This window comes from Leuciscus leuciscus, assembly GCF_965113295.1.
Source record: "Leuciscus leuciscus genome assembly, chromosome: 7".
NCBI lineage: Eukaryota > Metazoa > Chordata > Actinopteri > Cypriniformes > Leuciscidae > Leuciscus > Leuciscus leuciscus.
This window is the reverse complement of record NC_138731.1, coordinates 5,957,140-5,973,733: the sequence shown is the minus strand read 5'-3', so window position 1 is coordinate 5,973,733 and position 16,594 is coordinate 5,957,140. Positions and strand designations below refer to the sequence as shown.

General features: G+C 43.1%; 1 protein-coding gene across 1 annotated transcript in view; it reads right to left on the bottom strand.

Annotated features, from left to right (window-relative positions):
• Positions 1 to 5,112: 5,112 nt before the first annotated feature.
• The window catches only part of LOC309503286 (sacsin-like), a 43,490-nt gene continuing 32,008 nt past the window's right edge, over positions 5,113 to 16,594 (bottom strand). Inside the window, exon 8 of the mRNA XM_082176011.1 lies at positions 5,113 to 16,579. Within this exon, the coding sequence (XP_082032137.1) occupies positions 5,586 to 16,579 (10,994 nt within the window). The 3' untranslated portion in view covers positions 5,113 to 5,585. The remainder of the gene's footprint in view (positions 16,580 to 16,594) is intronic.

The window sequence follows — 16,594 nt, the reverse complement described above, 5'->3', positions numbered from 1 at the left end:
TTTTCCGTAAAAGTCTAGTAGACCAACATACCATAAAAATTTCTTCATCCTCGGTGCCACGGTTCAGGTAGTTATTTAGGAAAAACTGCATTTTTTTGGGTTTGGGGGGGCCCAGCGCGGGGGGGGAGTGGCCCCCGGGGACCAAACGAAATTTTTCCTTAGAAGTCTAGTGGGGCTACATGTCCACCAAATTTCATGTTCCCTGGTGTTTCGGTGTCCCTGGTATGGTTGACGAAAAATTTACGGGGGCCCCAGCGCGGGGGGGGCAAGTGGCCCCCGGGGACCAAATGAAATTTTTCCGTAAAAGTCTAGTAGACCAACATACCACAAAAATTTCTTCATCCTCGGTGCCACGGTTCAGGTAGTTATTTAGGAAAAACTGCATTTTTTTGGGTTTGGGGGGGCCCAGCGCGGGGGGGGAGTGGCCCCCGAGGACCAAACGAAATTTTTCCTTAGAAGTCTAGTGGGGCTACATGACCACCAAATTTCATGTTCCCCGGTGTTTCGGTGTCCCTGGTATCGTTGACGAAAAATTTACGGGGGCCCCAGCGCGGGGGGGGAAGTGGCCCCCGCGGACCAAACGAAATTTTTCCGTAAAAGTCTAGTAGACCAACATACCATAAAAATTTCTTCATCCTCGGTGCCACGGTTCAGGTAGTTATTTAGGAAAAACTGCATTTTTTTGGGTTTGGGGGGGCCCAGCGCGGGGGGGGAGTGGCCCCCGGGGACCAAACGAAATTTTTCCTTAGAAGTCTAGTGGGGCTACATGCCCACCAAATTTCATGTTCCCCGGTGTTTCGGTGTCCCTGGTATCGTTGACGAAAAATTTAAGGGGGCCCCAGCGCGGGGGGGGAAGTGGCCCCCGGGGACCAAACGAAATTTTTCCGTAAAAGTCTAGTAGACCAACATACCATAAAAATTTCTTCATCCTCGGTGCCACGGTTCAGGTAGTTATTTAGGAAAAACGGCATTTTTTGGGGTTTGGGGGGGCCCAGCGCGGGGGGGGAGTGGCCCCCGGGGACCAAACGAAATTTTTCCGTAGAAGTCTAGTGGGGCTACATGCCCACCAAATTTCATGTTCCCCGGTGCTTCGGTGTCCCTGGTATCGTTGACGAAAAATTTACGGGGGCCCCAGCGCGGGGAGGGGGGAGTGGCCCCCGGGGACCAAACGAAATTTTTCCGTAGAAGTCTAGTGGGGCTACATGCTCACCAAATTTCATGTTCCCCGGTGCTTCGGTGTCCCTGGTATCGTTGACGAAAAATTTACGGGGGCCCCAGCGCGGGGAGGGGGGAGTGGCCCCCGGGGACCAAACGAAATTTTTCCGTAAAAGTCTAGTAGACAAACATACCATAAAAATGTCTTCATCCTCGGTGCCACGGTTCAGGTAGTTATTTAGGAAAAACTGCTTTTTTTTGGGTTTGGGGGGGCCCAGCGCGGGGGGGGAGTGGCCCCCGGGGACCAAACGAAATTTTTCCGTAGAAGTCTAGTGGGGCTACATGCCCACCAAATTTCATGTTCCCCGGTGCTTCGGTGTCCCTGGTATCGTTGACGAAAAATTTACGGGGGCCCCAGCGCGGGGGGGGAAGTGGCCCCGGGGACCAAATGAAATTTTTCCGTAAAAGTCTAGTAGACCAACATACCATAAAAATGTCTTCATCCTCGGTGTCACGGTTCAGGTAGTTATTTAGGAAAAACGGCATTTTTTTGGGTTTGGGGGGGCCCAGCGCGGGGGGGGGGAGTGGCCCCCGGGGACCAAACGAAATTTTTCCTTAGAAGTCTAGTGGGGCTACATGCCCACCAAATTTCATGTTCCCTGGTGTTTCGGTGTCCCTGGTATGGTTGACGAAAAATTTACGGGGGCCCCAGCGCGGGGGGGGCAAGTGGCCCCCGGGGACCAAATGAAATTTTTCCGTAAAAGTCTAGTAGACCAACATACCACAAAAATTTCTTCATCCTCGGTGCCACGGTTCAGGTAGTTATTTAGGAAAAACTGCATTTTTTTGGGTTTCGGGGGGCCCAGCGCGGGGGGGGAGTGGCCCCCGAGGACCAAACGAAATTTTTCCTTAGAAGTCTAGTGGGGCTACATGCCCACCAAATTTCATGTTCCCCGGTGTTTCGGTGTCCCTGGTATCGTTGACGAAAAATTTACGGGGGCCCCAGCGCGGGGGGGGAAGTGGCCCCCGCGGACCAAACGAAATTTTTCCGTAAAAGTCTAGTAGACCAACATACCATAAAAATGTCTTCATCCTCGGTGCCACGGTTCAGGTAGTTATTTAGGAAAAACTGCATTTTTTTGGGTTTGGGGGGGCCCAGCGCGGGGGGGGAGTGGCCCCCGGGGACCAAACGAAATTTTTCCTTAGAAGTCTAGTGGGGCTACATGCCCACCAAATTTCATGTTCCCCGGTGTTTCGGTGTCCCTGGTATCGTTGACGAAAAATTTAAGGGGGCCCCAGCGCGGGGGGGGAAGTGGCCCCCGGGGACCAAACGAAATTTTTCCGTAAAAGTCTAGTAGACCAACATACCATAAAAATTTCTTCATCCTCGGTGCCACGGTTCAGGTAGTTATTTAGGAAAAACGGCATTTTTTGGGGTTTGGGGGGGCCCAGCGCGGGGGGGGAGTGGCCCCCGGGGACCAAACGAAATTTTTCCGTAGAAGTCTAGTGGGGCTACATGCCCACCAAATTTCATGTTCCCCGGTGCTTCGGTGTCCCTGGTATCGTTGACGAAAAATTTACGTGGGCCCCAGCGCGGGGGGGGAAGTGGCCCCGGGGACCAAACGAAATTTTTCCGTAAAAGTCTAGTAGACCAACATACCATAAAAATGTCTTCATCCTCGGTGTCACGGTTCAGGTAGTTATTTAGGAAAAACGGCATTTTTTTGGGTTTGGGGGGGCCCAGCGCGGGGGGGGGGAGTGGCCCCCGGGGACCAAACGAAATTTTTCCTTAGAAGTCTAGTGGGGCTACATGCCCACCAAATTTCATGTTCCCTGGTGTTTCGGTGTCCCTGGTATGGTTGACGAAAAATTTACGGGGGCCCCAGCGCGGGGGGGGCAAGTGGCCCCCGGGGACCAAATGAAATTTTTCCGTAAAAGTCTAGTAGACCAACATACCACAAAAATTTCTTCATCCTCGGTGCCACGGTTCAGGTAGTTATTTAGGAAAAACTGCATTTTTTGGGGTTTCGGGGGGCCCAGCGCGGGGGGGAAGTGGCCCCCGAGGACCAAACGAAATTTTTCCTTAGAAGTCTAGTGGGGCTACATGCCCACCAAATTTCATGTTCCCCGGTGTTTCGGTGTCCCTGGTATCGTTGACGAAAAATTTACGGGGGCCCCAGCGCGGGGGGGGAAGTGGCCCCCGCGGACCAAACGAAATTTTTCCGTAAAAGTCTAGTAGACCAACATACCATAAAAATTTCTTCATCCTCGGTGCCACGGTTCAGGTAGTTATTTAGGAAAAACTGCATTTTTTTGGGTTTGGGGGGGCCCAGCGCGGGGGGGGAGTGGCCCCCGGGGACCAAACGAAATTTTTCCTTAGAAGTCTAGTGGGGCTACATGCCCACCAAATTTCATGTTCCCCGGTGTTTCGGTGTCCCTGGTATCGTTGACGAAAAATTTAAGGGGGCCCCAGCGCGGGGGGGGAAGTGGCCCCCGGGGACCAAACGAAATTTTTCCGTAAAAGTCTAGTAGACCAACATACCATAAAAATTTCTTCATCCTCGGTGCCACGGTTCAGGTAGTTATTTAGGAAAAACTGCATTTTTGGGGGTTTGGGGGGGCCCAGCGCGGGGGGGGAGTGGCCCCCGGGGACCAAACGAAATTTTTCCGTAAAAGTCTAGTAGACCAACATACCATAAAAATGTCTTCATCCTCGGTGCCACGGTTCAGGTAGTTATTTAGGAAAAACTGCATTTTTTTGGGTTTGGGGGGGCCCAGCGCGGGGGGGGAGTGGCCCCCGGGGACCAAACGAAATTTTTCCTTAGAAGTCTAGTGGGGCTACATGCCCACCAAATTTCATGTTCCCCGGTGTTTCGGTGTCCCTGGTATCGTTGACGAAAAATTTAAGGGGGCCCCAGCGCTGGGGGGGAAGTGGCCCCCGGGGACCAAACGAAATTTTTCCGTAAAAGTCTAGTAGACCAACATACGATAAAAATTTCTTCATCCTCGGTGCCACGGTTCAGGTAGTTATTTAGGAAAAACTGCATTTTTTTGGGTTTGGGGGGGCCCAGCGCGGGGGGGGAGTGGCCCCCGGGGACCAAACGAAATTTTTCCTTAGAAGTCTAGTGGGGCTACATGCCCACCAAATTTCATGTTCCCCGGTGCTTCGGTGTCCCTGGTATCGTTGACGAAAAATTCAGTAAGGTGACGGGAAAAAAAAAAAAAAAAAACTTTGACAATCCCTATATGACCGGCTAGCTACGCTAGCGGCGGTCATAATTAAGTACATATTATTATAAAGAGTGTTCTTGCCATTAGGCTACTTTTATTTTGATAGCATGGCAGTGACCAGGCTGCTAACTGAATGGCTTTCACCAAAGAGAGAAACTGATTTCCCTTTGTTTACAGTATATGATATGTACCAGTGATAATATCGCTGTCAGGTGATGTGATTGTCATGGACCTTGTTTCTCTGGTGACCAATGTTGTTCTGGAAGAGCACTATCTCATAATCGGCGTTGTTGTGGTAGTGGACCCTGGAGTCATTCCTATCAACTCCAGAGGGGAGAAGCAGCGAATGCTCTTGCCGGACGGCTTCCTTGCTGACCAGTGGTTTTATTCATTCACACTCGTTCTGCGCATGCGTGTTGAATGTTCCCTGTGTGAGGAGGACTGGCCCAAATGGGCAGTGGAGTGCCTGATTGTCAAAAGCAGGATCCAGATTCCAGGACCATTGAATTTTCAAGGGCATGTGAAAATGTGTAATGCACTTCATTTCACAGCATTACAGCATGACCTTAAATATTTTCATATGCCTGTGGATTGTTTGTAATTTGTATTTTCATCACACAGCATTCATCCATATTTTATATTGCAATAGACTCAAAAAATGGTTTTGCTGCAAAGATTGTAAACCACATAAAGCACCTGTATCGCAGGATGATTGTGTGACTTAATATTCATTTTATTTGCAGTTCTGTCATTTAGTGAATATTTGGTTGACACAGCTTTTGACTTCTGTTAATATTTCTTAATAAAACCATGCTTTTAAATGATTGACATTGACATTTTAATTCTAATGTAATTTTGAATGCACATTTTACAAAAAAAAATTATCCAAAATAACTTACATTGCATCCAAGATATACATTTATTTCATGCTTTCCCTGGGAATCAAACTCATAACCTTGGCATTGCTCTACTGTTTGCTACAAGTATACCCAGTATAAAAAAATAGGCTAAATAGGCTATAATAGTAAGCAAGAAGAGAAGCAGACTTATAATTATCAAAACATGCTTACATAGAGTTAAGAAATTCAAGAATGCATGGTAGCAGTACTAAACAGATTTTTAAAAAAAGATCAGCATTGTTACTTGAATAGATCCTCATGATCGTCTCAGTGGAACATAGTCGATAGTTTCAAGCTACTTCAAGAAATGTATTCTTCTATTTTTTCTAAAAGCTTTGTTGCAATATCCAGTGCACTTCTAGCATTATCGAAGCTGAACTGCTTGTTTGGAATGTGAGGAAATTGGTGATAGTTCGGATACTGAGTTTTTTTGCCATCAACACCAAGTTCAGTCAGTTGCCTCACAGTGTTTGGTAATGAAGTCAACTGTGAGCTGTAATGGGACACCTGCTGAGCAAGGCTAGTTATTGAGCAGTTGTTGGGATGCTCTCCACTTCTCCTGTACATTGCTGCTTTCAGGGCTTTTTCCACAGCCTGATGCACCTTAAACAGACACCACTCTGAGCAATCTCCTCCAGTGTCATTGTGAGCTGCTCTGATGTCACATTGAGCCTGTTCATACCAGCGTTTTGCCTCTCCTGTGTTTGGCCTTGGTGTTTCTCTGTGGTATGACCAAAAGTTATAGTGGCTTCTAGAGTAGTTCTGATAGAACCTCTCACGTCCCCTCCTGTGTCTTCGTGCCTCTGTATTCCACGTGTCGTAGAAATCTCGAAAGTCTCTCCAGGTTGAGGATGTGCTATGTACAGTTTCCCCTTGTTGTAGTTCCTCAATTCTGTTTTGCAGGTATTTGAATGCCTCACTGGCAAGTTCTTCATTGCCTGGGTTTTTGTCTGGATGCCACTGGAGGTAGAGACGTTTAAGGGCTTTTTGTCTGTCCTCACTTGACATATTCCAGATTTCATTTAAGCTTTGGTCAATTTCTCTTTTGATTTCTTCAAATGTCCCTGGAAAGTCTGTGTTGGGTGGAGGCCCGGATGCCAAAAGACATTCTATATCTGTGCAAGTAGACCCTGTGTTGGGTGGAGGCCTGGACGTCAAAAGACGTTCTATATCTGTGCAAGTAGACCCTGTGTTGGGTGGAGGCCTGGATATCAAAAGACGTTCTATATCTGTGCAAGTGGACCCTGTTGACACAGTTGCCTTCTTTTCTCGTTTAAATTGGTAAAGGTCAAGAGAGCTTACTTCAATAATGTCATCACTGCCAACTTGTAGTTTATATCTGGCAGGAAAATGTCTCATTTGTCCCATTGAATCATCTAGTAGGTTGATAACAATGGCATAGAAATATTCACCGGATTCGTCCTTGCTGAAGCCAACATACTCTCCACTTTCAAAGTTGTTGAGGAAATTCATATCAAGGCAGTCATGCCATTCTTCAGGTATGCGACATCCAGGTTTCGGTAAGGCATTGTGTCCTTCCTCGTGGCCACTGTTATGAATGTTTTGCTTTGCCAAGGTTTTCTCAACATCCTCCATGTTATCACACAGCAGAAGTTGCCCAAGGACTAGAAGGCTTGAGGCGGTCAGACAGTTCTTAAGAAGAGCATTGATTTCTTTAGTAAGACACATATTAACTTCATTTACTACTTTGTGGGTCATGTCATCGTTGTGTTTCAAGTAGAAACTGCATCCATTTTGCTTTCTTTTTACATAAACATCTGTTTCAGCCTTACTACCTTCAAGTGGCTCATGGTTTAACAGAAGTTCAGTCTGAAGAGTTTTGCAACAGATAATCTGAATCTTAGAAAATATATCTTCACACTTTCCTACAGCTTCAGACTGTGAAACCCCACCTTTGCTGTCTTCTCTGATGAGACAGACTAGTCCATGAAGAAATTCAGCAGAAGACAAGTGTTTTTCAAACCAGCCACTAAATTCACACCCCCCTTCATCACAATATTGGACACTTGCTCTCTCCAGATTTTCAGAAACTACATCCGAGAGAAATTTGGGGCGAACTTGCTGAGGAAGGAACTGCAACAATGTTTGATGTTCATAGTGATCATTTCCAAGATGACAGCAGTTTAATTTTTCCAGCAGTTTCAGCTTGGTTTCCAAAGGACCTTCGAGTCTTGCAGGCTGGAAGACTGTGTCGTTGAAAAACAAAGTGATTGATTCATAGAGTCTTCCATCTGTTGATGGAAGATAAAGTAGGTCATTTTGGAAAGAGGTTTTGTTCTGTTCTTCTTTCAGCAGGCAAAACAGCTGTTGTACAACACGCTTCACAGCTTTCTGCTGGTTTGCCTGGAGGCTGTCTTTGTCAGAACTATCAGAATAGATTTCTTGAAGAACAGTGATATATTGATTGATGGTGGGCCTCTCATTTACACCAATCTTCCTGAAGAAGTCTTCACATTTTACATACTTTGAGGGAATGCAGTACAAATAAGGTCTAAACTCAAGATCATCACGTAGCACAAGTGCTGTCTGTTTGGCCTTTACAAGTTTTGTCCCGTTTTCCACCAAGATAATGGGGAGGTCTGAGAACAGAGAGGCACTAAAATTTATTGACTGCAGGTATGCATACAATTTGTTAAATACTGTTTCTCTTGTTTCCAGAAATCTGTCACTGTAGCACTGAGACCTACAGATGTTTTTCAGATTAGCAGCTATTTGTCCAAGGGTTGGAGTCTCCAAGGCTCCGACATCCTTCATTTTCTTTATGTGATGTGAAGAGCAGAGTTCTGAAGGTAGGATTGGCATAGATGTCCATATCAGATAATGGTGATCACTGTCTTTGTCAATAAGTGATCCACTGATTGCAACAACTTCCCTCTCTTGAGCAAAGGCCTTGTGATAATCACAAAGTTTTTGCTGAATTTTCACTGGAAATATGAATTTGATGTTAGAAACTCTGTTCAGTAATTTAGAGTTTTTGTCAATACTCTTTGACAAAATAGTACTAAACAGGAGATTTGATCTTTCCTTAAGAACATTTAGAGGACTGTTGCCTCTAGTTTCAGATTCAATTTGTTTTGCAAACTGAATGATTTGCTCATCAGACACTTCATGTTTCAATCCAAGGCCCTTCAAGAGACGATGTGCTTTAGTTTGTTTACCTTTTGATTCAGTACATTCATCTCTGAAAATCTCCCAAAATGTCTCTGGCACAAATCTCTCTTTTGGAAGCATTACCATGTAAAGGGGTACATTGTCATCATAGAAGTATGAAGCCACCTGAAGAGACCCATGGATGTCTCGAATAAATCTGACGTCTCTCAATGCAGAGACAATGCTGGGGTCCACTGGTCTAAATTTCATTAAAAACCGCATTAAATCAAGAAGCTTGGCCTCTGTCATCATGTGCACAGAAGGAAGAATAAACTGTACACAGAACTCCAAGTCATTTAGAATCTTAAGGTTTAGATGTTCTGCCAATTCTTGGTTCACCCAGGTGTACTTGAGGAAAATACTGTCACATCCATCGACATGGTACAAGTTTGGAAAGTCAATCTGATGCTCAGAATTTAGAATGAATATCATTCTGTGTAAATCAATCCTTTCTCGTTTTCCGGTTATTGACTCAAACAGGGGCAAGGACTTGAGCCATTTCTCATGTTGACTGTTATTGGAATCTTTGATCCCATGTTGTAAGAAGCATTGAAGATCTACACATTCCTCTTTAGACAGCGCCTCAAACTGTGAATGAGGTACATCACAAACCTGCCCCAAAACAGCACTGCTGTCTCCTGTTGGCAGGAGTTCTGGATTCATATACATGTGACAGAACTGTCTGAGATCACTGAAAAAGCTGGAGTCTAATTTCATGAACCCCAGTTTTATGAGAATGGACGCTATTTTTTCATTTGGATACTGAATCACTTTTGATATATTCCCCATTGTTTGTAATAAATGTGTGTTATTTTGACTAGGGCAGATTACTGGTAAGATAGGGCTGTTTTCAAAGTCCTTCTTTATGTCACTGAAGACATTTAGACGTTCATATTGGTATCTTTTACCTTGATCATCAAAGAAGCTCCATAATGTTTTCAGCAATTTGATCGTCCCTGTCTCCGCTTTGTACAGCTGGCACCATTGATCAGGTAATGACTGACTGAGCAGTTGATCAAGTTCTGGTTTCAAATACTTTGCTGCTATGTCAATTGTTAAGTCCTTAATAAACTTTACTTCTTGCAGAATTTGGAGATGGTCTATACTGACATCAATGTCTGCAAACATTTCCAGATGTCCTTGGAAAAGACTGCTAAATCTTGATATCAGCTTTGGGGATTTAGAGTCGAAGACTCTTAACATCTGATCTTCTGTGAGGAGAAGAGGCAGCCCATTGAGGTCATGGACATTTTTCTCATCAGCATTTGCCAAGCAGAAGCTCAGAAGTTTTGAACATCTTGTTTTGTCTTTGATCCATGTCTGGTTGATGGGCAAAGGCAATCCACTAGTTGTCTGGGAAGGATCATTCAACCATCTTTGCTTCAAGAAATTCATCACTGTTGAAGCGCTGACTTCTGTCACATTCACACCAGCTGATTTGAAGTTTGCTTTTATTTCATGCATTTTAAAAGTGTCTGGCACTAATTTCATCCCGGTGTCATCTAAAATTTCAAAAATTCCATCATTGTCGTTACTTGTAAAATATGGGCAATTTTCTGAATGTGGTTTAGATGGACTGCACCAGGTAACTGTGTATTTTTGTTGTGAAAGGTGTGATGACTCAACAGACACAGCATGTACAGTGGGTATGACAGGAAGATCACGTTGGCTGATTGATCTATAGACCTCATGGATCATCTCATGCCAGACTTTGTCTACTCCCGAAGAAATCCATGGAAAAGGATGCACGGTGCTGGGAAAGTACTTAAGGCAAGAAGTCTCTAGCTGTGACTTAAGGTCTTCAAGAGCTGTAGGTGTATCCTCCTTCATGACGGAACACAGATGTAACAGGAGGTCAGCATAGAGTGGTGAAATTATGTTTACTTTCAGTGACTGGTTCCACTCTGTCTTCAGACTATCGCCATCTTCTTTATACAAATCCCTTCTAGAAGAATCTATTTCAAAATGTGCATTCACATGGACTGGTAAACCAGTTTTTCCAGGTAAAGGCAAAGAGCAAAATGCCTTGCCAGTAAATGTGTGGTCAAATGAGCTTTTCCAACATGCAGCCAGAGCAGCTTGAGGAACTTTAAAATGCTTTTTTTTTTGCTCATAGTTTTGTTTTGAAAAGCCAAAGCACTCTGCAATCATCCAATGACTTTGTTTATTTCCAGATGAGATTTGGATGTCATAGATGGTTTTGCAGGGTTCAGCTGTTCCTGACATCAGGGTTTCTCGAATATGTCTGTGGAAGTTTTCCATGCTTACCATGCTCTTTTCTGTGTATTTCTTTTCAATAAGGAAAGGAACTTTTTTCCCTTTTCCATCTTCACTGATCTCCATGAACTGTATTTTTGTGATGTGTTTCAAGAAGAGAATTAGTACTTCAGGATCTTCAGTCAAGGCAGTATAAAGTTCATTCATGTCACGGTCTGTGACTGTGTGTCTAGATATTTCAGATTGTTTTGCCATTTCCTCTGTCCTGAGAGGGAGCCTGAACATGGTTCCAGAACTGAGTGCAAACATTTCTGGAAGAAAGGTATGATAAACATCCTTAAAAGACTTTTTTAATTCATCATCAACTGAAAACATGCAGCCTGGGGACTGTTTTGTTATGCCTTCCACATATTTTAGATTTGGATCAGAAATGCAGAGCCATTTGTCACCGGTCAGGATAGATGGACAATCTGTCAGATGATACACAGAATTGAAGCCAAGTCCATATTTTCCAGTTCTCCCTAAAGTGCCATGTTTTCCTCCTTCCCCCAGCTGCTGAATCCCCTGCAGATCATCATCAGAAAATGTTCTGTTGTTGTACACACAAAGAGCCGGGCCTTGAACCAGTTCCCATTCCTTTCCAAATATCTTTTCTGTCTTATGTTTTCTTTTGTCCCACACAAAGTGAATTTCTGTTGCCTCTGCATCATCAGCATTTTGAATGAGCTCTTTCAGAATATCCATTTTAGATGGATATGCATCAATTATATTTTTTATTCGGATAGGAAGTTTCTCAGTTTGTCCAAACTCTTTGGCATGAAGGGAAAACTCACTGACTAAATGATTCTTCAGAGTATGGTGTCTTGTTGTTGTTACACCAAAATGACAGGCCACAGGCCGAGATATCAGATCATGGACGAGCTTGACACCAGCTGTGACAGGCATCCATGGGCTGTCATTAAATCTCAGCTCTTTTGAAGATGTCAACACACCTCTCTTATCAGGTATGAGACAATTTGTAAGCTTTTCTTCTTTGATTTTGTATAGCCCATTTATGAGTATTGCGACATACTTATTGAGGTCTGACGTGGAAAGAGGTTGAGATTTATTTAAATTCTCAATTTTATTAAGTGCAGCAACAAATTGCTCTTTTGTAAATTGTTTGTTGACACCAAGGCATTCCCAGAGCCTCTCAAATTTGGAGAAGATTACTGGAAGTACATAGAGATATGGTTTCTCCTCAAATTCTGTATCTCTGGCCACTGACCTCACATTTACAAATTGATCCTCAATGAAAATGAATGGAAATGATTTTGCATGCTCAATAATGGGATTGGGATCTTTCTGTTCAAACAAGTAATTATTGAGATATTCATAGCAAGACTGGGCAATGTTGAAGAGAGATGTCTTTTCAAATGTATCACAGTGTTGGTGTGCTTTTAACAGCTGCTGAAGCACTGTCTCAACTGGTGGATTTGTCAGTACTCTCAATTTTTGGAGAACTGGATCATAATTGTGTACTTGAAGGTTTGAATGATCAACTGTGAATCCTGTCATGCTTACTAAATTGAGACAACTGTCACTGTAAACTTCACAGGGTTTTTTAAGAATGGTGGCCTTCTTGTTTTGCTGAACTAAAGGAACTAAGGCAGGAAGGAATGGTATTTGAGACAGTGTGTGCCAGTGCAGAGAATTCACATCTTCTGAGGAGTCTTTCATTGACTCCACAAGGCACTGAAGACCTTTGCGACATTCAGATTGATCCTGTTGCCAAACACTGGATATCTTCCCTGCTCTTTCTATGATTTCCTCTAAAGGGAGGCGGTCACTCAGCATTCCCAGATCTGAAAGTCGTTGAAACCTTTTTGGAAAGAGAAAGTCATTTTCTGTTCCTTCAAGAAAGTGTCCTTCCTTAAGTTCATACAAACAAGCCATTTTGCCAGAAGGATTCACAAGTCGCTTGATTAATTGAAGCTTCTTACAACTCTGTGTTGGAATACAAGGGTAGCTTTTCAGTAGGTCATCAACAGCAGGATCATTCAAGTCAATGGCATTCAGCACAAGAGTATTTCTGCTGTGTGTGTCCACAGAACTCAAGTTCTCAAAAACAATGTTGTAAAACTCAGGCCAGTTGATTGTTCTTTGTTTGATCTCTGGCTCAAATCCACAATCGATGAAACTCTGTCTTACCCATGATGGGAGAGAAACAACACTGGAATATGAAGCTCCCAAGCTCAAGAACACTTTCATGGCAATGTCTCCAATTACTTGGTTCTCCTCAATTTTTGGATTCAGAAATCTCACTTTGTCCATAGAATACCAATTATGTCCATTGCTGAAAAACTCCAGAGATTTGCCATTGGCATTCTGCACAACTGCTGAGTAGAAAGACTCAACCATGGGTAAAAATGCTTTGCTTACTGTCTCTGTGTTAGGCCAGAATGTATGGAAGGAATAGTTCTGGATATGTCCATTTTGGGCCATTTTTTTCAGCTCAAGCAGTGTAGTGATGTAAGCAGAGGTTACAGCATCTTTCAGTAAAGCTTTGTTCCATTCAGACTTCACTCCTTTTTCCCATAGACTTTTCCTATTAGATGTCACTGCAAAAGTTCCATTGACATGGACTGGAAGACCTGTCTCAATTGAGAGAGGAAGAAAGCAAAAAGCCTGGCCAAAGAGGCTTTCATTGGGGGACCATGCATTAGTTTTTTCCTCTCTATACAATGGTACAGCTATACCTCCAATTGGAAAAGAAAAAACATGTTCTTGTTCATTTCTTCTCTGGAACATTTGCAAAGAATCATGCGTCCCAAAACATGAGTACAAAAGCCAGTACTGAGTGAGGGATTTATCTAAGTTCTCCTGAACTATTTTAACAATGTGTGCTTTGTTGACATCAGTTATGTTGTGGCATTTGATATCACTATTTCTGAAGGTGTTCGCGATCTCTTGGAGACGTGTGTCATTCGAGACAGCAAATGGATTTATGACTTCTCTGGATATTTTGAGAGGAGTCTGGATCTGATCATTCCATGGAGGAGTAGATGCGTTTTCAGGGACAATTTGAAGGGACATAGATTCAATGCTCTTCAGAAATAGTAGGTGTGTTTGTGAATTGTCAGTCAAATGATTTTTAAAACTCATAATTCGCTCTTCATCATATACCTTTGAACTGATCTCTGACTTGTTGGCCTCCTCCTGAGTGCGAAATGGTAATTTAATCAAAGTGCCATTGTAAGCTTTCTTGCTGTTTTGCACTGATAAATCACAATAAAAAATTCCTTCATAAGATTTTAACTGTCCAGGAAACCATTTGAACAGTCGTTCCTGGAATGGGTCAAGTTTAATTCCTGGGTTTCCTTTGCTGAGTATGTACTTTTCCAAATGGGTGACATTTGGATCAAGAATGAGAAGGGTTTTCCCACTCAAAATCGAGGGAATATCACTCACATGGTAAACAGTATTAAATCCAAGCCCAAATTTTCCAATCATCTCAACTTTTTTTTCCTTTGATGCTGACCCCACTTTGACAATGTTTCTCCAGTCTTCTTGAGAAAAAAGCTTGTTGTTGAAGATCCAAAGGCATGGTCCATTGCAGAGAGCCATTCCATGATCAAAGAGAGTTTCCGGGGGGTCTTTGTGTTTTCTGAAGTCAAGGAGGAATTTACATGTGGTTGCCCCAGCATCCTCAGCATTTTGTAGCATTTCTTTGAAAATGTCACTTTCTTCATCATACTCTTTCAGAATGTTTTTAATTCTTTGAGTAATTGGTTCAGATTGTCCACATTGTTCTATACCAAATGACTCTTGCTCTGCTTGAATGAACTGTGGTTTTAAGATGCGAGTACTTAAGAATGGGACTTTCAACCATTTTGCAGTGATGGGTAGAACTTCTTCATGAATGACATAGAACTCCTCATTGTCTTGTTTCAGGTCATCCAGTCCTTCAGCACTGATGTCACAGAAGACTGTTTTGGACAAAGACTGCAGAGTAAAGTTTTGATTTTGTGCCATGACAGGCACAGGGGTACTGTCCTTTAAAAGCTTCTCATTCTTTCGCATCCAGTCAAGAATGGCAATTGACACTTTACGTTCTGTCAAGTCTCCATGAGGAGGATACCTGCAGTCAATTCTTTGTTTTATGTCATGGAGTATGTCTTCAATCTCTTCATCGGACAGAGTTTTCTTCACCCCAAATTTTGTTAGCAGGTTTTCATATTGCAAAAACTCTTCAGGCACTTTTTTGATGTAGGGGCTTAGATCCAATTCAGGTGGATAGGCTAAAACTATATCTCCTGGACAGACAAACTCACTTTTATTCCAAATCCAGGGGATTCTTTTTGTGTCTATTAAATCTGTGAAATTTCTCATGTTGTCTTGCATGAATTTGTAAATACTGTGCAGCTCGGTTTTAAACGGAAAATCTGAATTTGGGTTGACCATTGATCTCAGTGCAGAGAGGTTCTCCAAGACTTTTTCAACAGGAGGGGGTTCATAAAGTCCAAGATTTTTGCAGACATGTCCTGTTAGCTCAGAGGTAAGTGGCATTACATATCCAACAATTGAAGAATACTTTGAATCCCTTACTTCAGTCGGCTTATACAGACCTCTCTTAAGATTTCTACAAACGCTTCCATTCAAGAACTTTGGATTTTCACAGGGCACCCACTGCCTTTGCTTCAGCTCTTCTATCTGTGCCTTGGTGAATTTTGAAAGGAAATCATTCTCATTCAGGACTCGAACAAGAGTATGTGCTTTTTTATATGCCTTATCTGGTGAGTGGACACAAAGCTTTTCAATATGATTTATGACTTGGAGTATATTTTCTGTAGATATTTCTTTTTGCTCTGTCTTTAGGCCAAGGCTTTTTAAACTTTGAAGCATTTCCTGGTTGTTTGCATAAGAAGGTGGGGGAAATAGTTCTGCCTCGAAAAGATCCTGAAATGTCCTGTTTCTTGGATCAAAAACATCTGAGGCGTGTTTGTGTTCTCCATGAGTTGTCTCAATAAATTTGAGATTTTTAGTTTTCGTGAGCAGCTGCTCACTTTGTGAGAGTAGAAGGCTACCATTATTCAGTATCCAGGTCATTACTGTCTGTTCCTCACCTTTTTGGAAAGAGGCTGCCTCAATGCAGTCAACCAAACAAACAGCCAACTTAGCGGCATCCAAGAGTTCAATATTCAGAAGAGTCAAAAGTCTGCGATCAGCTTCATTTGCACACTGTACAATGGTCTCAGGCATTGGCAGATCATTTGGAATGGCTGGTTTGGTGGTTGAAACAACTGCTTGCTTTGATTGAACTGCAACATCTTTCCCAGACATCATTCTGAAGATTGGCAACATGGAAAGCAAGTTCTTTTCAGCATTTGAGAGAGAATCCAAAGAAGAGAGGTACACTTTCAACTCCTCTTTTTCCTGTGATGAAGCAGAGGCAATGCCTTTGATGACCTTATCTCTGTGTGAGTTCACAAAGACTTGTAGAACACTTCTTGGTGAAGCGGGAAGAACATACCTCTCAATGTCATGATGTCTAAGACACACATCTCTTTTTATGACTGTACACCCCACCATCCTTAACACTTTCTGAACATGATCTGACAAGATAGATCCTGTGCTACTCTGAAAAATCAAAGTTGTGTTACTCTGCAACCTTGCTAACAGTACAGAATTGCCTGAACTCTGTAGAGGCTCCAGTGGTATTAAAGGCATGTCAATAAAGTGATTTAACTCGTTCCATTCAGTGCTAAGAAACTTCCAGAATTCAGCCAGCCAGCTCTTTGGTGGATGATGATCTTCTGCTGTTTTCCATGTCACATAACCTTGGGTCACCTTCCAGTCCATGGGTAAGTGCTTCTTGGTGAGTGCAACAACATGATTTGCATCCAATTCGATTATGTTGTATGTGCCTGAAAAAATAGTGA